The sequence below is a fragment of the Fistularia commersonii genome, chromosome 21, assembly GCF_037954325.1.
Source record: "Fistularia commersonii isolate RoL2024-O1a breed Wild chromosome 21, RoL_Fcom_v1.0, whole genome shotgun sequence".
Taxonomy (NCBI): Eukaryota; Metazoa; Chordata; class Actinopteri; order Syngnathiformes; family Fistulariidae; genus Fistularia; species Fistularia commersonii.
The window spans coordinates 12,598,643-12,621,528 of NC_141304.1; the positions used below are offsets into that span (position 1 = coordinate 12,598,643).

The window sequence follows — 22,886 nt, forward strand, 5'->3', positions numbered from 1 at the left end:
ACCATAAATACAATAATAAATGGGGACAGGCTGAGGGCATTTTAACAGTTGCCTTCCAAGTGTGAAGGGGAACCACTTTGGATTTGAGCTAAAGTGACGGTCTGGGTCCGAATCGTTTGTCGGGAGCGGTCACGTCGGCCCGTTAAATTAGACGCCGGGAACAGTATCCGAAACTGAAGTCCGGATGAGCACGTGAGGGGAAAAAGCGGAGGCGATGAATTTAAACAAAATCAACTTGAAAAATGCATTACGCATAACGAGAAACGTATCATTTAACCTTAAGTGCTGTGGCTAATGTAATGTTATAATAATAGCGTGGTGACTAATCAAGCCCTTTTTTCTCCATTTAAACCGAATGTATAAAGTGACTTGACAGCCGGCGACATCCGACCCAGTAACTGTCAAGCACAGGGAGAAAGTGCCCGACCACAATAAATTAAATAAAAAAGAAAAAAAAAAAAAAAAACATTCAACTGACGTAGTTATCTTTACCGTGCTCGCCTTATTAGTAGTTACTTTACACGACCGCAGAGGAAATCCATGCTCCACCATCAAACACCGAAACAAATTAAAGCCTTAATATGTAATTGTGAGGAATGTAGGCTCGCAAAATTCATCCGGTGATTCGGTTGCTGCAAAGCTTGACTCACGGTGGAGATACAAGGAGAGCCAGCGAGTCACCAGGATCCATTTGAAAACTTGACTAAATACATATATACACATATATTATAGATACATACATATACACACACTGCAGTGAATCTGAGACAGTTTAAAACGCCTTCCCATAGTTTACAGCTATTTTATGGATGAAATTAACTGTTCTCTCATAACCACTGCTCACTCCATCAAGACTCTGTGGTGCAATCTTGAACTCGGCAACTAGAGCAGTCATTCTCGCTGCATTCTTGTTCCCAGATGTGGACCAGATGATTCATGGGTGTCTGCTGGATTCTCTCTCTCTCTCTCTCTCTCTCTCTATTTCTCTCTCAATCACCAAACCCGATGATCAATGCAAAGACTATTCGGCATAAATGGTCCGACACCCTCTGATTTGGGATGGTAGAACGCGCCGTGAACTTGAACTGATCAGCAACAAGCACACACCGGCTCGGCCGCCAATAACCTGGAGAACCGAGGTCGTCTATCAAAATAGCAAGAACATCCCCTCAGGTGTTCAGAGAAACCCGAAAACAATGCGAAAACTCAATGTTGGAACCGCAAGTAGAAATTCTACACCGGGGGAAAACGTCTACAACAATCAATCTCGCCTTATCAGGAGCATTTTGTTGAATTTCCAAAGAAACCCAAGGTCGCAGTCATCTGAAGACGTCACGCTGATAGTTCGGCCTCTCTGATACTTAAACTCAAGTTGCTAACTGCTCTTGCTGGGTGTCTTAAAGGTCAGAGCAGCAGTGCGTTGGCCTCTGGTTGGATGACAGTACTTTGGATCTGGATGTGATCCGCATTAGCCAACAGTTGCTCAACAATCTACTTTTTACTGTGTTTGGAAACAAGTCTCCGTAACTATAAGCCGACTGTGAGCATCCCTGGCAACTTCCGAGAGTGTTTTAATCATTGTACGACAAAACGTTGCGTACGCGTGCACCTGGTGCCAGCACTGCCTGTTGAGATGCGTATGACAGATGGCCGGGCCGCTTTTCCGTCGAGGTTCTTTTGACTCTCTGTTTACCGGCCCCGATCTGTTTTATAACCGCCGACGAGGTTTCGTCGAACGGAGCCGCTAATAAAAGTCACATTGGGTTTGATTGCGTAGAAGTGGCTGGCTCGTCGCGAGCTGCATCCGTCTGTTGCGAACGGGCACGGAGTCAAATTTTTCTAAAAGTCGCAGAACGAGAGGCCGAGAACTTTGTAAATATGACAAGAAGAGAACGGGAGAGGGGCGGGGGGAGGGAGAGAAGATCCAGATGGGAGTCAGATGGTGAAATGATCAGCAGCAGGCTTACTTGAAATCAAAATTACAATGGTCACGGTAAGAGCAACACACACACACACACACACGTATGCAAGCGAGCATGAAACACAAACACACACACACACACACACACACACACACACACACACACACACACACACACACACACACACACACACACACACACACACACACACCATATGAAATGGCCGGGCAGAGCAAAACCCCTACTCTAAGTCCACATTTATTACCTGCTAATACAACAGGACTGCAAGCTGGATTCAGTTGCAAAAAAAAAAAAAAAGTCCATGCAAGCCTACACACACACACACCACACACACACACACACACACACACACACACACACACACACACACACACACACACACACATACACACATACATACAAGAACACACCCACATTCCATCCATTATGTGTCAGAGAAGTATGACGCGCTGCTCGCCGTGGTAACTTGCAAATAGCAACGGACGGATATGATACGATGAAAGTTTGCTGTTATCGTTTCAGACAGGCTGGAGGTGTCAGGCTCCTCGGTGGGCTTGAGGCCCGTGAGTGTCACGGAGCGGGGAGGGGACAGACCTTCTTGTCAGCAAACCCACAGGCAATCTGGGGCGCTGCGTGCAACACCTGCGAGTATGACAGTCACACAAGTGCATGTTGCAATGACTGGAACTCTGACCTAACACTAAATAAGAATAATAAGAATAAGAACAACTTTATTTATCCCGAAGGAAATTGTTGTGCCAGAGTTACAAGAAAAATATAACAATAATAAATAATAGTTGAAAATTGTATAAGAATAAAAAAAAAAGGGGAGGATAAGCAATACAAATAAACTATAAAGAGCCTTAAGTAACAAGTGAAAACTATAAAGTATAAATGTAGCTGTTATGAAATATTGCACAGTTATGAACATATATACAGATAAATTATTACAATTCACGGTAAACGGGTGAGTTATTTAGTAATTTATTTATTTATCTATCTATTTTTAAGGTTTAAGATTTTAAATGGCACAGCATGTCATAGTAGTCCAGTAGTTTAACTGCACCCCAGTGTACTCCTGTCTTATACAAAAAAAAATCCTGATGACCTAAACCACAATTATTGACCCACAAATATGACGCTTTTAAAAAAAAAAAAAAAAAAAAACAGAAAATAGTATAATACATACAAATATTATACAAAATATGTATACATTGTTCTGTAAACATATGGCTCTTTTCTTCTCATTTTTCTACTAAATCTATGATTTTTTTGAGTTTAGGATACTGTTTTTTGGTTATGAATTTATTTTTCCTTTCTTTTTATGGGCAACGCAGGGGAGGTGGTTATCCAGGCAAGTGTCGTTTTGATGGGAGGCTCAATCCCAGCCGCTCCCCTCAGCCAAGTGTCAGACCGCTGACTGAAATTCCATTGTGCAATGCAGCGGTCACAACTGACGGGGAAAAAAAAAAGATAAATTCCAATTTTGAATTTTTGATGGCTCTCCAAAGCAAAGGACATGTCATCGGTGACACAAGGATTTATTTATTTTTAGCGTAAAAGAGACACAATAGACATTATCTGCAACCTGACTGGTGGCAATTGGTGGTTGGAAAATACTCAAATACCCCACGCGGTAAATTAAACTAGCGGGTGTTCTTTTCCATGAATGACCCCGTTCGGTAACTTTCTAAGAACCCGAGTCCATAATTATGCGTTACATTCCAGCAAAACAGTGATGTATTTTGGTGATTTTGCTTTGGGAAAAATAAAAGACTTCATTAGATTTGTGTAAATCAATTCATGCACTCAGGTATACCATCAAAATGCAAGCTGGCAGCGATTGCTCTGCAAGAAACTCGCAAAGTTTAATGCAGAGCGCACTTGCACGTGGAGGAGGACTTCTTTAAAATGCATGTAAATAATGAGATGAGATGAGATGAAATGAGACAATCCCATGCTTGGGAAATTGTTTTGTAGCAACAGCTAGACATACAAGGACAAGACAAGCTAAAAATACACATAAAAAAATAAATGAACTCTGCAGCGTAAAAGTATAATCTTGAGAAAAAAAAAAAAGGATCTTATATTTACTATTATACAGGAATAAATAATAAGCAAAGTGGCAATGTGAAGTAGCACAGTAACTGATTAGAGTTAGTTATTGTTAGTGTTATGGCATGAGGTAGGAAAACATCCCCTTATATGCTGACTCTGTTTATTAGCGCACAGCTAACGGAGGCACAACATGGTTTTAGTCCTATTTTTTTTTTTACCCCCCACGCATTTGCCTGGATTTTCCAGGGCCTCAAACCAGGGCCAGTGATTCTCAGCACGCAAATCACCGAAGGAATAATGATCTCAAGTGCTCTGAGATACAGCTTAAGAAGCTCGCCAGTTCGCTGCAGACACATCGGAGATGTCTAGCTGGTTGAATGTCAGCTTTAAGAGGCGATGGGGGGAGGAAACCCGAAGGGGGGGAGGGAGGGGCGGCTCATGTGTAACAATAGGAGCTGTTATTGCATGCGCATCTGCATCGCAGACCGATGTTATTCCCGACAGCCCAGCACCTTGGGAACACCACTTGTAAAGAGCGAAAACTTTTGGAGACAGGCTATAAATTATGAACATGTGCAAACAACGATATCCAAATCCGCTCTCTAGCTCATTGTTCTTTTATTTTTCTCCCGCTCCAGTTCGGCACGAAACAATCTCGGATCACTCGTTGTTTTTTTTTTTTTTTTTTTTTTTTTTTTTTGGGGGGTGGGGGGGTTCTGGGCCGTCCGTTTTTGGACAAGAAACGCGTGCCGCCACATCATTTCTCATGTGACTCTCCGACGGGGTTCTCTTCCAGGTGAGCGCTTCGCTACGTGTGAACCCCGTGTTGTCGCCGGGTCGAAAGATTACTTTGACTCCATGCAGAAAGTGGTTTAATGCGAACAACGCGATCGTGTGACGGCTCCAAGAGCCTCGCGGTGCGCACTTGACGTCGCATAAATAAAGCATTTTTCCCCGGAAAAATCTGTCACAGATGAGGGAGTGCTGCAGATGTGCACGGCTCTTAGCACGAGCACGTGTCCCTTTAAGGCCCAGACTGTGTGAGCATGAGGAGTGTTCGGCCGCGGGCATCCAACGATCACTCATCCCCGGCCTTCCCGACTCCCCTGCGCTGTAAAAACTAGAACAAGTCTGACTGCACTCGTTGAAGAATTCCACCTGACATTTTCAACGCCGAGGGCAGCGCGGAGCGAGTGTGTGTGTTTTAACAAGTCAAAACCGGGGAAGGGTGCACCGGCGCGTCTCCCGCGGGCCAATCGGATCGCGGCTCCCCCTCCCACCCCCGTTTCTCCCGAACCTCCGCGGCCTGGCGGCGGATGTCGGCGCGGGGCGGTATTATCCACGACAAATTAAGACTTGTTCTGAGGTGAGGGGCAAGAGTGGAGGGGCGCGGGGCGAATAAAAAAAGGAGGAGGAGGAGGAAGGAGAGAAGCAACGTGCTGGCAAAGTTTCAAAACAGCAATTCCATCAACATGAGAGAAATGCTTCCCAGAAACTGAATCTTATTGCGCCGGCTATCTTTTCTCCCTCTGGCCCTGAGTGCATCTCATTTCCTCGCAGAGGCTACCGGAACAGCTTTGGGGTGCAACCGCCTACAAAATGCAGTGTTGGGGGGGGGGGGTTCAACAAATCGATGTTTGTGCGCCGTTTGAATTTGCATGTTTTGAAAATAATAATTTGAAGGTTTAAGATTTCGATGGTTGAAAAACTGTTTTCGTCTGCCGCGGACACTTGACAGATGATATCAATGGCAGAGTGCATTTAAGCCAATGAATGGCGGTGTGATGTGACACGACGCGCCCCGAGGGTCAACCAATTAGCTGCTGACAAGTAGAAAGATGTATGATCGCCCGAGGATCTGGTCGGAGCGGAGAAGTCAGACGGTTGAGGGGAGGAGGGGGTTGAACTCGGAGGTGTTTTTACAGAGAAGCTACTCCGGAGTGGACGATACGGGATTGTCGGGGTCAAATTATGATTTAATGGAGTAAAACTCAACTACTCGAGTCGCAATATTCATCTTACATTCATTATTCCACTGCTATTCATATGCGGGGATTCATATCGACAGTAAAAACACACAGCGAGCAGATCGTACGCTTCTGATTGAACACTTCCAGCATTATTTTGACATCGTATCGTCTCGTATCTGAGAGGAAAATGAATAGTCGTGGGGTTGAATGAGAGCATGACTGCGGTGTCAAAACACCTCAGGCCGAGGAGCAGACATTCTGTTCCCATTGCGGCGCGGTCGTAAACACCTGTGTTGAAATATGTAGAGCCACATTACGATGAAAAACGCTCTGGATATAAATGTCGGTAGTTATACGTTGAAAAATGCATTTTTTTTTTTTTTAGCTGATGAATGCAAGATGCAGCCACCACCTCCAGTATATAACGCTGATGGTCATGACTCGCAGACATAGAGCCCATAAGGGCTGCCCATCGGACTCGGAGAGCCAGACTGATTTCTGGCTCGACCGGCCCCGTCCACTTCGGGATCCTTCACCGATTCGATTTTATGCGTCACGCTGGTAAACATCTATCTCGGTATTGTGACAGGTAATTAGAAATGTACTGCAAATGTCATTTCAATGGCATGTTTGTGTGGGAGGGAGCAGCAGATGTGAATATGTCACATTCTGTAGCCCCCCCCGCCATATTTATTATTCCTCTATCATATTTAATTGTCCCTTCCCTTTAACATCATAACTATCACGGTATATATTTTCTTTATGCCACCGCAGTCATTGGTCATAGCATTAAAATGTGAAAACCCCATGATTTATCTCCCCCCCGTCTTCACAGTGTTTTCTCCTGTTGTTATTTTCAGTCGACCGCATTCCAAGTCACACGTCCACCAAACTCGCTTGCTGTCAGGGGCGACCAATCAGTTTGCTGCACTCGCTTTGAGATCTTATAAAAATTAGTCGCCTCACTTTTAACTTGATGAGTGATAAGAGTTGTGCGAAGATGTGCGTCCAACTGCTGCACTGTGATGGGGCTAATACAGCTAATACAGAGGAGGGGCATTTGAGACAGTAGTAAAATGCATATGGGTGCATGTTTCTGCAAAAACCTGAAGAAAAACTGAATCCATTTTTCCCTATCTCTAGCTATTGAAAAAAAAAAAAAAAAAGTACCGTATTGTGGCAAACATACCGAAAGCAATTTAAGTTTACTTTAATTATTATCATGATTCTAATCTATTTTCTCTTCTTGCTGGCATTTGTGCTCAGCATTTCCTTCATTAAATGAGCATGCAAAAGTAAAGCCTTCTCGCATACGAGACCCTCGCTAGCGCTATCTCCGGCAAGCTGTCTCTCATTAATTCAAACTAATAATAACTTTTCCACTTCTTCTAAGACTCGAGACCTTTGCTTCAATAACGTAGTCGCCCCTTTTCCCACATCAGCTGTCTTAAGTGCATCTTTGTCCTTCAGGATCGTACAGATGGTTGTCGTAGCCTGGCGAGATCTGTAACACGTACACCACACTCACTTTTAGCTATTATTTCCACGCATGATGCTACGCTACAACACTATAACACAGAAAGCCCATGAGTTTGCTTCTTTGTGTCCGTGCACCGTGCAATTTGATCGAAAGCTCCGTCCGTAGGCCGATTAGTTCATGATTGGGGGCGTTCCTAAGCCGAGCTTCTACCGTAAATATCTTCTGGGCGTGCTGCGGCTATCAAATGTCAACTCTACATTCTTATGCAATCGGCCCCTGCGGCAGTGCACCTCCATACAAACCACATGGGACCACATCAAGAGGGTGACAGATCATTTAAATGCAATTCTGCCGTGCAAATGACTTTCAGCCGCTATAGCTGCTGGGATCGCCCAACAAGCACGTCCTGGAGAGACCTAACTGGATGAACGTTCCCTGGGCTATCTGCTCATCTAGACGGCGTCTCTAATATACACCACTCTAGTTCTTGGAAAGTGTACACGATGTGAAAAAATCTTTAGATTACATCAGTAATGATGACAAACAAATGATATTAAGTCACACGGCCGTCATGTAGATCAGATGCAGCATCATGCAAGTCTGGGTAAAGCCCAACTGGACACATATGCGATGCAATATTAGTTTAGAAACCCACGAACCCTGGCTGCAGGATAAGCCGTTTAGATAATGAATGATTATTATTGGCCACAATCTTTGTCTCCCCAAATTTGTTCATGTGGTTGTATTTGGCCTTTTACCATCTTGTAGGGATGTTATATTTGGTAAAGTGAAGTGCGGGGTTGAAAAAATATCCGGGTACAGCAAGCACGTTTCGATATACTATATACAAATAAGCGGCTATGGAAAAAAAGGGTATGAAAATGTCGTTGCAGACATGCTATCCAGTAGCATGAATGAGTTCCAAAGGTATTTTTTTTTTATTTTTCCCAAACTCGTAAACACCCGGGACAAATTGAAAAGCATCACAATGTTATTTATACAAGTAACAGACATGGCAGAAGTAATATAAGGCCTTAGCCAAAGCTACATCAACAGCAGGCTGTAATTGAGCCACCATCACTGCTGCAATGAAAGATGAAAGTGACACGGCCAGCACCAAATCCCGAGCATGAACAACTTCCCAGAATCGAAGACAGGGCTTGATAAAAACTCAGTACGTCAGCCAACTTGGTGCGGCGACCTTCATCCATGTGAGGCCAATTCCTCTGGGAGATGCTATTCCAGACATCTGCTCAAAGCACTCGTGAAATGACTTGTGACTGAGGGACATTTTTCAAAACAATCCCCAGATCGTTATCTACGAGTACGTTTCTTTTCCTCAAATGTATAAAATCTTAACTGCATAGCATAGCTCAGCATTGGAAGGCTTGCTTTTGTTTGACACCAAAAGGGCTAATGAAGTTGTAGTCATTTTTTGGGGGATTTTGTGTTAACGGCGAGTGTAAATGTTGCTTGTATAGCCGTGCTGAGTGGCTGCAGCTTGCACGGATTGTCATTAACAGGATAGTTTGCCATTTACGATGAGACCGGAGTCTTTTATCAAAAATACAAAAACAATGATTAATGTTTTTTATCGCTTAAAATAAAGTGGACTGCTGGACAATCCCGTGAAGAGAAGCACGCAAGAAAAAAAACACTTTACACAAGGCAGACGTGCAGACACATACAGTACACAAGTTATGCTCACTGGGAGCGTTGCCCTATCGTTGCAAAAAACCAATCACCGCCTGAGGGCCAACTGAAACACTTCTGGCAAACACACACACACACACACACACACACACACACACACACACACACACACACACACAAACATATCTTAACAGCTGGGAATCAGATAAGCACAGCAGCCTGCACAGCTGGAAATAACAGAAACTCTGGTGAGAGAAATATACGCTGGCAGTGCTGCGACAATTTTGAAAACACACCCGTGTGCACGCCACAGACACACACACACACACACACGGTCAGTGAAACAAAGCCTGATGAATCTCTGCCACAGGCCTCGACAAAGGTCAGCGCGACACAACACTAAACCTTGCTTTTATTATCTTGGAGCATTCAAGCAATTCAAAATGGGAATAACAAATACTGCAGCGAGAGGGTAGAAACCATACGGAGCCATGAAGAAGCAAATGTTGTGGAAATAGGCCTCAGTGGTTTGCGTGTCCACCTCACGGCAAGGTCTCTGGTTCGATTCCTGCAGGAATCTTCCTGATATGTTTGCGTGTTCTTCCCCGTGTCTGCGTGGGTTTCCTCCAGGTTCTCCGGTTTCGTCCCACGGTCCAAAAAACGCGCAGAAGGTTTATTGGACACCCTGAATTGCCAAGACATGTGAATGAGAGAGTGAATGGCTGTATGTCTCTTTCAGTGGCCCTGGGACTGACTGGAGAACCTCTCACAGAATGAGAGCTGGGACGGGCTTCAGCACTGCCTCAACCCTGAGTAGAGCATAAGGGGATAAGATAGTGAACGAATGAATGAATGAATCTTATGAAAATCAATATTAAAATCTATATTGAAAGCTAACTCACATCACATAACCATTCAGAACCAATTTCGATAAGATCATGAATGAATGAATGTTATGGAGCTCTATCCCAAAATCTATATTGAAAGGTAACTCACATCACACAACCATTCAGAACCAATCTTGATAAGAAATGAATGAATGAATGAACGTTATGGAAATTGATCCCAAAATCTACATTGGAAGATAACATCACACAACCACTCAAAGCCAAAAGGACGAGTGGATAAGAAAATGAAGTAATTAATCTTATGAAAATCTACCATGAAAAGCTAGCTATATAGCTTTCTATAATGAAAGCTAACTCACAACACACAATCAATCATGATAAGATAATGAATGAATGAATGAATGAATGAATGAATGTTATGGAAATTGATCCCAAAATCAATATTGGAAGACAACACATCACACAACCACTCAAAGCCAAAAGGACGAGTGGATAAGAAAATGAATGAATGAATCTTATGAAAATCTATAATAAAAAGCTAACTATATAGCTCTCTATATTGAAAGCTAACTCACAACACACAACCAATCTTGATGAGATAATGAATGAATGAATGAATGAATGAATGCAATGGAAAGTGATCCAAAAATCTGTGCTGAAAGCTAACGCATATCACAAGAACCAAAAGGCTGAGTGGATAAGATTGTGAACGAATGAATGAATGAATGAATGAATGAATGAATGAATGAATATTACTTTATGGAACTCAATCTCAAAAACTGTACTGTAAGGTAACGCACATCACACAACCTCTCGAAACCAAACCTTTATGGTTCTGCATTCAGAAAATTCTTATAAAAAGCCAGCGGGGAGTGTGTGCGGCGGTCGGATGGGTGAGATCGATAAGACGATGGCATCATCTCCCCGCACCGCTGGGACGAACGCATTTAGAGAAATGTCACATCGCAGCCGCAATTAAATCCGGTTAATTATATATAGATGCTGCAAAATGTAGAATAAAAAAAATGCAAATTTTTCACCAATCTGAAGAACTTGCACCTTATCAAACATAAATATCAAATTACAAACGTGGCCCCGAGGCTCTCGTAAAAAGGACCGCCTCGGCCGGCACTGCGGCGAGCGGGGGGGACGAAATGGTTTGAACTCCTCACCCCTGTCGGGGGGTTGGAAGAGGTAAAATGCTCTCGGTGCGAGTGACACTTTATATTTCTTTTTTTCATTGGACATTAAGCAGTGACATCACAGCGCGACACCTGACCTCCAGGTGGTTTGTTCCAGATGCTTTCGGGTCGTAAGCGCCGCCGTTAGCGAGATAATGGTTGTGGCGGAGGAAGCGGAGGCAGGCATATGGCTGGCTGGGCGGGGGGGAAGCAGGTGCGGCTTCTGGAGAGCCTCATACGACTGTCTGGGAAAAGAAAAAGGGCACTTATGCAACAGAACACGTCGCAAACCCGTAAGCGGCCTTTCCAGATCTGGTTCTGAAGATATTTATGTCGCGTATTATTGTTTTTCTGCGGGTCCGAAGAGCACGTCTGGGCAAGGGGAGAAGGGATGGATGCCACGGTTTGCCCGTCCTCCGTGTTTCTTTTGCGATACGACGGCAAACAGTACAATCGTCCGCGCCCGATCCAGAGGAAATCTTCCCGTATTGCTGCCGAGGGAATAACGTATCGGCTTCAATCGGCGCACATAGGAACATGTGACATCCGACCCCGCCGCTTGTCCCCGCTCCCCCTGTTCTAAACCTGTTTCCCCTCGGCAAACACCCTGCTCCCTCCCCTCCGTCGGTCCCTCGCCAGGCGGACGGGGGTTCGCGCGTTATTGGAAACACATGCGGAGCGCCAAAGTGTTTTCTGCTCGGATTGAGACAAACATGCATAAAGTTGTGGGAAGCAAACATAGCCCCGAGACTCGGGGGGGGGGGCGATGACATCACGGCCGCCACAGTCGGGGTTCTCGGGCCTCACACACACAGCAGACGGCGGGGGAAGAGGGGCGCACAATAACAACTGCATCTGTCAAACACAAACCGTGTCGCTTTGCCAGAAACAGTGTCTGGCAGTTGAAATTCGGCGTTCAATATTTACACAAAACTGTTGTACGCGCACACGGAATGCACGCTTTTGTCGTAGTATAGATAAAAAAAGGCTGGGAAATACAGGAGGGAAAACATGTATAAGTTCAGAAATCCCTTTTGTTTTGGTTTGGTTTGGAAAAGCATGTCTCAGACCAAACTAACAAGGTGTGAACAGGCATGGAGACGTACAGTTTCTTCTTCTGCCTCCATCTAACTCTCCCCTCACACCATCCTCTTTCCCTCCATCCATAAATCTCTTCTCCGGTCTGTCTGTCGTCCTCCTGCATGGCAGCTGCAACCTCGGGATGGTTCTACCCAGATCTTCACCATCCCTCCAAGCCGTCTCTGGAGACTTTATCTCCAGAGCATCTAACATATGCTGTCCGTCTGATGGACTCATTCCTGATCCTATCCGTCCTCATCGGCCCCAAAGAGAACCTCCACATCTTCATCTCTGGTCCTCTTTTCTACAAACTCCAGTTTAATTCCATATTCTGTGATGAATTGCTGTTGAATCGGTCTGAGAATCAAAAAAAAATTAACAATTCCACAAAACTCAAGACTCGTTCATATTATATGAAGTATTTTTGCTCCCACTTCCTGCTAATCTTCCTGAAATGACTCCACTTTTTAGATAATTTCATGCCCATTTTCATACCATTTCATACCGACTTTTTAAAATGACTGGCAATAAATCAAGGCGTTTCTCATGACTTGGGGGGAAAAAAAAAAGCAATTACTTTGCTCCCAAAAAGCATCTAGCAAATCATTGGAAGCACTCGGCTGCGTGGCAATCAAAGGCTTAATGCTCGACGGGGGAAGCGAGCGGGTCGGCGGGCCTCCGACACGATGGCGGCAAACTCCTTGAGACCGATTGGCGATAAAACGGCGTCAATTTAAAGACGGTGGTGGAATCCGGTTCCCATCGAAAGCAGATGTGGACTTTGCAAACGGAGTGGACTGAGGATGAAGAGGACCTACGCGCAGATACGGAGATGCCGTGATGTGCGGCACGACACCCACACGGGCTGCATCTGGAGTGGATGGCGGCAAATCATTAATTCCTGGAGAGGATTGCGTGATGAGGTCATACGGATAATCCGGTAATGGAGAGGAATTGTTGCCTGCTGGCAAAGGAGGAGTTCGTTCTTTCATTGAAAATCTACGATGACATGAGGTTCATATTCGAAAGTGGCGTCTGTAAATCAGACAGTTACACGGACGGGAGGGAAATTTAACGGATATACCTGAAGGTGCAGATAAGATAAACTTTCCCATAGGGGAAATTCCTTTGTCACAGCAGCATAACAGTTATAATGTCAAAAAAAAGGAAAATAAATATGAGCAGAAATATAAATAAAAAGACAGTAGATAGCAAGACAGGTAACGAGATCCTGGCTTTGCATAGCAACTAATATGCTGTGACCAATGAGCTGGCAAATTAGGCTGGACCCAAAGCTCTGTTGAAGTGGGAGGAAAGAAAGAGTCTCCAAACTGGAGGGGATTATACTTTTTTTTGTCTAGTTATTCTTTGATTTAAAAAAAAAAAAATACTAACATTAAACTATGTTAGTGGGCGAGAGCCTCAATTTCACGTAGCAACCCCTTGCCCTTTGCTGGTGTGCAACAGGTTGGGATATGAGCGCACAAGCGAAATACATAAATGTAAACTATAATTTCCAAGATTTCATTTTATTTATTTTTGTCTCGAAATGTTGAGAAAGTTTGCTGATGTCACTATGATGTCTCTGTTCCATATTCTATAAAGAATTTGTGTTGGATTGGTCTAATAAGCTACAAACAATTAATTATACAAAGACAAGAGTATTTTTGTTCCCATTCCCCACTAATCTTCCTGAATTGACTCCACTTTTCAGCTAATTTTAAGATAATTTCATGCCCATTTTTGTACTGACTTTTAAAATGACTGGCAATAACTTTCTGCATCATACATTTTCTCCTATCCAAGGTGTACAAGACAGCGGTGAAACCAGCGATGCTGTACGTTCAAGGTCAGAGGTCGGCAACCTGCGGCTCTTTCATCTTTACCCTGCGGCTCCGAGTGGCTTGGGAAAATAAATTATAAATATTTAATTGAAATGTATATAATTTGTGTTAATTCATTTTTTTTTTTACTTTTAGTTCTAAAGTTGGAAGATTATTGTGATCTTGAAATATTAAACAAAATTATATTTATTATTTTTCGCCGCTCAAAATAACGTCACACTCACGGAAGCCGGTAAACCCGCCAGCCGGTAAAGTCCCGATTTGTAGATGCTGTGCGCAGAAGTTCAGGGGCAGAAGTCCTATAAACCAGGTAAAATAAATATTTATGAAGATATTTTGCAAATATTTATTTTTTTATTGTTTACTGACACAGTGATTTTTCCTAGATTTATTTTTAAAATTCAGGTCAAGGCTCCGCTACGCGCTCTGAAAGCCCAAAGCTCAAAATGAGTTCATTACATATATAAAATTTAATTTTCTCCATAACACTTTGTGAATTTCAGAAGCAACAGACTACACATTTGTTTATACAAAATGTAAAGGTAATAAAAAGCAATATATACAGTGGTACCTTTATTTTAGACGTCAAAAAGTAATTGTGGCTCCCAGTGTTCTCTTTTCCGAGGAAACCGGGTCCAAATGGCTCTTTGGGTGTTAAGGGTTGCCGACCCCTGGGCTAGAACATGGTTGCCCATACTTTTTTGGCTTGCGAGCTACTCTAAAAATGACCAAGTCCGAATTATCTAGTAGCAATATATAAATGCGTGTGTGTGTGCGTGTGTGTACAAGTATTGTTTCCCTTGCAGAGCAACATGAATGTATATTGCACAATACAATTGTGTACATTTTTGGCCATTACCTTACCTTACCTTACATTACCTCCATTTTGGGCCTTACTCTGATAACGTCTTGCACTGAATGGACACAGTCAACTAACAGGAAGCCGAGCCTCTAACACACTTCCAAATCCATCAGTCAGGGTGGAACGGTATTCATAACAAGATCTCGGATTGGCCGTACTCTATGTCAATCAAGCGCGTCAATGCCGCAGTGGGGATGGATGATAGGCTGACAGCTATTTTTAATGACACGCGATCTATCCACTCTACTTGTACTATCCTGTATTCTACGACTCGCGGTTGAGTCGTTTTTTTTTTACATCGTGCGGTAGAGTTTCTTTTGAAAGGCAGGGCTCCCCGATCGACGTGTTGGCCGCCCCGGTCTAGAAACAGTGACAATGACAAAAAGACAGGAAGCAGAGCTGGAGGTCGCAGAGATGAAGATGCTGAGGTTCTCTTTGGGAGCGACGAGGATGGATAGGATCAGGAGTGAGTCCAAGAGAGGGACAGCGCAAGTTCGATGTTAGCTCTACTATGGAGAGGAGACCAGAGAAGCCAGACTGAGATGGTTGGGTCATGTAAAGAGGAGGGATAGGGAATATATTGGAAGACGGACGCTGGAGTCGGAGCTGCCAGGAAGGAGGTCTAAAGGAAGACCAAAGAGAAGATTTATGGATGCAGTGAGAGTGGATACAGAGAATAGGGTTAGATGGACCCTTGCGACCCCAGAAGGGAAAAGCCCAAAGGAAAAGAATAAAGAAGATGCATCTTCTCCTTTCCGGTTCTTCTTCTTCTTCTAAAATAAAACCATAATAGTCAATCCAAACTTGATACACACTTCGTATATGTAAAACCAAAGATTTGAACGCTAGGTCTGCGCGGCCCAGCTGTGTCTGCCTCGGCCGCCTTGTCAGTCAAATGTCAAACGCCGCCAAATCCCAGAAGCTCCAAACTTTGCACATCCCCTTTCGGATCACAGTGACATCTGCGCTGGTGATGAAGGATGAACATGGTACCGATCACCTAATCAGCTCCTTTCTTAGAGGATTAGTAAGTATTAAGTAACATCGCTGGCCGTGGAACACGTGGCTGTGTCTCTGCTGTTTCGCACTGTAGCGATGTTGAGGTTTTTTGATAAATGGAGTTCGCTGCCAGTTGTTGTTTAGACCAGCCTGAATCCTCTGCTTTGTTTCCTGGCACGGATGACAAATTCCAACGTGAGATGAATGCAATGGTCACCGCCTGTGCGAGTCTCAATCTGGAGAGCCGTCATTCGAGAGGAAAAAGGACGAGTACTCGCAGACGCACTTTCAAGCCTTCCTGATTTTCGATTGAATTTTTTTTTGAAGCGCCAGATTTGGACGATTTGGACGTCTTCGCAGCTCTGCCGCGGTTTTAAACATTTTCTCAGTTTCCCCTGACAGCTTTCATCGGATACCCAGTATGTGAATTTATTGACTGTGAATCATCATTGTTTGATACTTTGTTAGTCGCGACCAATAGGGATGAGGGGCTTTGCTTTGCAGTGTTTAATTGTGCATATCTTTATCCTGGGAGTTTGGTTTATCATTCATCATTCTGTTTTGTTTATTTCGCCCTGGAAGTTGGTAGCGCTCATTGCGGTAATTATTTATTCTGTGCGTTATTCTGGCTTGTGTCAACATCAACATAATTGTGGTTGTTGATTTTCATTTTCCACCGATGCACGGTAGTGCAACGGAAAATAACCGTGCAGTAACAAGTTGGGATGTAAGTGCACTGGCACCTGGACTTAAAAAAAGGCCACTAAATACTTTTAATAAATGCAAAGATACAATCCGAGACGTTACTCAAGGATAGAGAGGTATTTGTATTATCAAAAAGTTAAACACGTTTGCAGATGATACTGTGATGACACTGATTTAGAGATAATGAATTTTTATTAATTTTGTTGAATTTTCATTTTGAGAATTTTTGATGAATATGCCCAGCATTCCAAATATACATTTAATATATATGAGATGAGATGAGAACAACTTTATTTATCCCGAAGGAAATTGTTGTGCCAGAGTTTCAAGTAAAAACATAACAGTAATAGATAATAGTAGGAAGGAGGAAGAATAAGAAATACAGTGAAATATAAATTGTCTTAACTGTTAACTGTTAACTACAAAGATTTGAACATTCCCTGCGGCTGAGGGAAGAGGAATTAAAAAGTCTGATAGCCATATATATGTATACAATAGAAAAAAAAAAAATCACTGCAAGCATCATGGGGTTTATTTTTGAGTTACCGTCAAAATATTGCAATGTGATATTTATTTCTTTACAACCTAAAAATACCAATGCTTTACTAGACAGTCCATATTGAACAGCTGACATGGACAGACTCCACGTAGACCAGAAACTGCTGTAAATGTCAGTGACAGCAGACATACGCGGGTAAGACTTTCCAATAAATAAGGCTTGGCTTGTCTGAATTTATGAGCCGCATCTTTGATATTTGAAATATATGATTTTTGATTTGTTTGTGCCTGGCGGGACGTGAGCGTGCGTTTGGGTTTAAGCGTGAAACACCTAAACATATTCCTTGTGCTCCCTGCGAGTTTTTCTTTTCCTCAAAAGCAGGATGGGGTGAGCGAGCCTTCCCAGTCCAAGGTCCGTGCTTTTATTACTTTCAGACTGAATTATTGCAATTCTTTATCATCAGGCTCCAACAAGTCTTTGGAGACATGTTGGAGCCAGCTGACAGACAGCTGATCCAGAAGGCCGCTGCACGTGTTCCCGACCAAATAAAGAAAAAAAAAAAAATTGGGAAAATAGATCGGATTTCAGCGGCATCGGCTGCGTTCGGTCCCTACGAAATTCCTCCCCTTACCTACAAAATCCCCGATCGTTCACATCTGACTCTCAAATATATAATAGAACCTGATTATCCCACTTGATCACTGCACTCCCGGGGTTCCCGGCCAAACGATTATTCCCTGGGTCTCGCGTCATCTAAAAGGCAGAGCTTTGAGAGCAGCTGAACTCGCGAGGTCGCAAAATCGCCCGAGGGTCCGGCTTGACGGGCTTCGCGTGATTCGTGCCAACACCGAACCGAGATCCGGCCGATCCGCGGCCGTTTTAAAGCGAGCGCTACACATCTGTGGAAGCAACTGGAAAAATGGCGGCGGCTCTCGCGGAGGTTAGCATAGATATTGCTATAGCAAACGTTGGATTAAGCTTTTTCTCATCGGTTTCAACCCTAATGCTTGAACAGCTGGAGTTGAACAATTACACTCTTTTTAAACTTAATAACACAACTCAAACAAGCGCAACACGTTACGAGAAGGAAGGCGCCTGTGCGATCTTGAGCTGTATGACAGTGTAATTGCACACATGACGGCTCACTAATTAATTGGTCTGCCATAATTCATGCCTAAGCTGGGGGCACAGATATAAAATAACAATTTTTGTGTTAGTTAAATGAGTCCACACACTTACACACACACACACACCTCTAGTTCTTGCCAAAGGCCAAGTCTGTGGATTATGAGGTCTTCCCGGGCCAAACCGATGAGGCAATGTTGAACAACAGCCGTTTGGAAGTCGGAAAGTCGACTAAATTTTAAATGATTAAGGGCGAAAAAAAGGTTAAAAAACCACACGGGGTCACGGCGATAGAAAAATGCAAAGCCGTCCGAGTATGAATGGAAGCCTGTTTGTGACACACACATGTCATCGCGTCAGCGTGAGATGGAATGTCACGGTCTGATTTGCGGCAGAAAAAAAAACAAACAAAAAAAAAAAAAAAAACAATACCTGTGACAGCAGGAATGCGTCACAGGTATTATTTGCAAATCCGGGAATCAAAAATGACATTCTGTTTTGGACAAACCGGGGGGGACAGAGTGCATAAAATGTTAAAAGGCATCCAAGGTTTGAGATTTACGGACTCCAAGGATTGTCCTTTCCTTTTCAGTGCAGTCTTGAAAATTTCCTCGCTTTGACCTCTTTCCCAACATAATCTCCACGATTTTATTTTAAATCACTTCATTTTATTCACTTACCTTGTTTTTTGTTTTTTTTTTTTAAACCATTTTAGGAAAATGTGTGTCTGCCTCCGATAGAATAACGGCAGCCCTTCTGTCCGGTGAACGAAGAAGACGAACACGTTCGACTCCCCTCACACACACACACCCCCCCGTCTGCTGCGCTTAGTCGTATGAGGGTGTATAAACATTTGCGGATCAGCGCGCGGAGAGAAAGGATATGAGAATGATTCACCTCGTCTCTGGCTTTTGAACTTGCATCGCGGACGGTGAAGAAGTGTCTCTTTCCCCCCCCAAAGCGGGGCCACGCGGGGGTCAAAAACCCTCCCTCGCGAACCCTCCGCTGAGCGCCTGCTGAAACGGTCTCGACCTCAGCATCACAGCAGAGGAAGCGGACCCCCTTCGCCGCTCTGTGGGACGGAGCATAACTCAGCGCCGGGACTTCGACATCTGGCTTGTAGATACGCGCACGCAGACTCACACACACACACACACACACACAGGCGTAGCGTTCCACCTTTTAAAAGGTGTGTCAGTGTGACTGACGCACGGGGGGGAAGGATAAACACACTGAAAGAGTCGAACCAGACGGGCCCCGGCTTTCCAGCAGAGGAAAGGAAAGTGATGGAATCTAACAGTGGATGTCGCAGCTCGTCGCTTGTGGACATTCGGGGAAATGGCGTGCACGTCCGGACACCTGCCCGGTACCGGCCGCTGAGCAAACTATCGTGCAAGATCCAGGAAAACACGCATTCATTGGCGATTCGACGCAGTCGACGCTGAATGGAATCGGTCACCGGAGGAGCCGTCGGTTTTCCATCTGCAGGCGGCCATTTTTGAAACCGCCGAAATTAATCGTGAGATATTAGCGCCGCGGCTCATTTTTATCACCAAGTAATTTTTGGTAAGAAAAAGCCTTGCATCTTTTTATTTATCCGTTGAAAACAATCAATAAAACCATGTTTATATGAATGAATCCGCTTTTGGAGAACACGTCTCCGAGTTGAATCTGGAAAGCAGTATGGATAGAAATATCCTGCTTTTCTGAAGAGGTGTCCATCACACCATGTTGCCACGAGAATATAAAAGGCCGATTGGAGAAAGAGAACGTATCACGAAAAACGAAAAAACATCTATTGGATGGCGGCGCTCGCTCGGCCTTCTCCTGGCGCCACAAGCTTCCCTCGCACCTACCGGCGAATTATCTAAGGACGCGTCTCGGGCTGGTGGATTCTATTGAAGCATCGCCTCGCCGGCGCTGTAAAGCTGAGGGTCGCGTTCACGACGGTCGAACCCGTGAGCGTCATGAGGCAGGATGGAGGGATGCGGAGCAGAGACGGAGGAGAGAGACAGGGAGGCCTGGAAGATGTGGTGTGAAAGGGGTAAAGACCAGGCAGGACTGATCTGAGTGCGCCATCTAGTGGTAAAAGGGAGTGCAAATAAACAGATCACCTTTTTTTCCAATGTTAAAAAAATTGTCATTTCTACATCTTTCAGCCAAACAGTCTCACTGATAACCTGCTCTATCGCAGCCGAAGAGAAGCGGAGCACAGAAATGAAGAAGTAATTCAATGCTTTGCAGTGGTGGCCGGTGGTAAGAATGACCAAATCCGACATGGGGCCTCTCGGTGTGGAGTCAACCCTGAGTCGGGGTTTCCTCCAGGTTCTTCCTCCCACAGGCCAAACACACGCGGGCGGATGTTCAACATGTGAACGAACGAATGAATGGTTGCACGTCTTTACGACGTGAACGGGAGGGTGAATGGTCTTAAGTTTAGTTTAGTTTAAAAAGTTGTACAATTACATTAAGCACAGAGGCATGTTTATAGCAGATTGTAGCTCATAGCTAATTTCCATCTGTAGTCCTGGGAAGACAATACAAATATATAAAATATACAAATAGGCAATAAAATATAGATAAAATATACAAATAGGCAATAAAATAACTATGCAATATATAAACAGGCAATAAAATAAGTAAAACCAGAGTTGAAAGTGATATTGTTGTGATATTATTAGTTTGGTCATCTGGGGGCCATCAGATGTTACCCAGAAGGCCTACATCTGATGGCGAAACACCCGTCTGCATCATCCTCCGAGAAAGTCTCCGTGTGATGTGAAAATGTCAACCTCCGAACCCCCCTGTCGGTTACTGCTGCGATGTACGGCGATCCAGGTGCCGAGTAAGTCACGCCGGCTTCTCCGACTCCTGCTCGGGACGGGCCTCCCGCTCAGATCCGACCCTAATGTGGTATCATGCCCATCAGAAATGCCTTCTGAAGGCTGCCTAATGAATATATAGCACAGCCAGGACCCCAATTAGCCGGCCGGCGAGAGAGGGCGGCGCCACGCCACGCCAAATAAACAAACTTATCTTGACAGAGAGTCGCTTGGCCAAAAGGGGGTGGCGGAGGCTGTGGGGGCAGAAACGGAGGCAGGGAGAAAATGAATTACCTTCCTGACAAATGTCAAAGCCAATCACGGCGGAGGATACTTTGCCGCGGCCGCGCTTCATATCCCCGCCGCCGCTGTTGTGATTCATCTGCCGGCGTTAGTATGCACGCGGGCTGTACACCAGCCTCCAAATGTATTCATTTATTCAGAGCCCCTCTGAGAAATCACAGTGTCTTGTTGTCCTTTTTTTTTTTTTTTTTTTTTTTTTCCCCCTCCACCCACCCTCTCCCCCTCCCCAGCTGTCCAGATGGAATTTGCGTGAATAACATCAGTTTAGTGAGGCAGAAAATAAGTACAGGCAAGCACAGCAGAGGGGGACTGGATTACGCCCTAACCCACTTCCCCAAAAAAAAAAGATGGAAAACAAGTGTCACCTTCATATATGTCTTTCTGCCTCTCTTGTCTCCTTTTTAATTTTCATCTCTCCTCCCATTGGAACTCAGCATGCCGGTGTTTTTTTTTTTTGGGAGGGGGCGAGCTGGCACTGAGAAATCTAAATAGATTCCACTTTAATTATTATTATCAGACGCGGCGTGTAGGATTAAATAGAATATCGCCGTTCAAAGACCTGGAGCAGCGTTTGGTTTTCGAGGGGCGATTTTCATTCATCCTTGTTTTCCTGAAGCGGCGCTGACGGAACTAATTGCGTTAATTTATCAGATGTTATTTTTGTTTTTATCGTGATGAGAAAAAGCGCTTTGCCCAAATAATGAGTGCCCACAGGGCAGCCAATGCAAATCTTAAAAACAAAAGTGCTTCCCGTTTAGTTAAGAAGATCCCTTCAAAATCTTGACTTTTTTTTCCCCAACCCGCGCTACGACTATAAAGCGATTTTCTTTAAAAGTCATCTCGGTAATTTGTGCGCGACCACGCCGACGAACGAACGTGCGCACGGGCAAAGCTGATACATCCCGGGGGAAATTAAAATGTCTTCAGTGAAAAGACTCCGTTTCTGCTTCCCGGCTTACGAAAATATGACTTGCAGTACGACGACGTTCCAGCGGGTCTTAAGTCTGACTCTGAAGGGTCGATTTCGGTAGAGTTCTTACAATCTGCTCCGGGGACACGATTCGGAAAAAAAAACAACCATCTTCAAGCCGGCTCCGTTCGGCTCGCCGTCGACGAAGAGGAAGTGCAACCGAGAGATGAGTAGGGAGAAAAAAATCCTACCTCTCTCAGAACGGTGCTTCTGTAGCCTCTGTACAAGCCTCGAACACCCTGTTCAACGTGGGGGGAAAAAAAAAAAGAAAATAAATAAATATTCACACGCAAAACTTGGACACACTCGTATTGCTAGATGGTCAAACATAACCAGGTTTGAGGTCATATGCAGCGGTAACAATAAATTGCTTTTTACGCACAGATTAAGAGGGCCGGGGGCTTCTAAATAATAATCAGATGATTATTAGCAATAACTGAAGCAGGGATGTTCGGTAGCTTACAGGAAGTGGCCGAACAGGAAGCCTCGAGAGGTGAAATAAGAGGATCGCCAATGCTCTTAGCAAGATTTTATTGGGAGGCCG

At 44.3% G+C, this 22,886-nt stretch overlaps 1 protein-coding gene across 1 annotated transcript in view; it reads right to left on the reverse strand.

Annotated features, from left to right (window-relative positions):
• slc25a26 (solute carrier family 25 member 26) overlaps positions 1–22,886 on the reverse strand; it is a 71,409-nt gene that overhangs the window by 33,844 nt on the left and 14,679 nt on the right. The window contains exon 5 of the mRNA XM_086168733.1: positions 22,534–22,581. Coding sequence (XP_086024859.1) covers positions 22,534–22,581 — 48 coding nt within the window. The remainder of the gene's footprint in view (positions 1–22,533; positions 22,582–22,886) is intronic.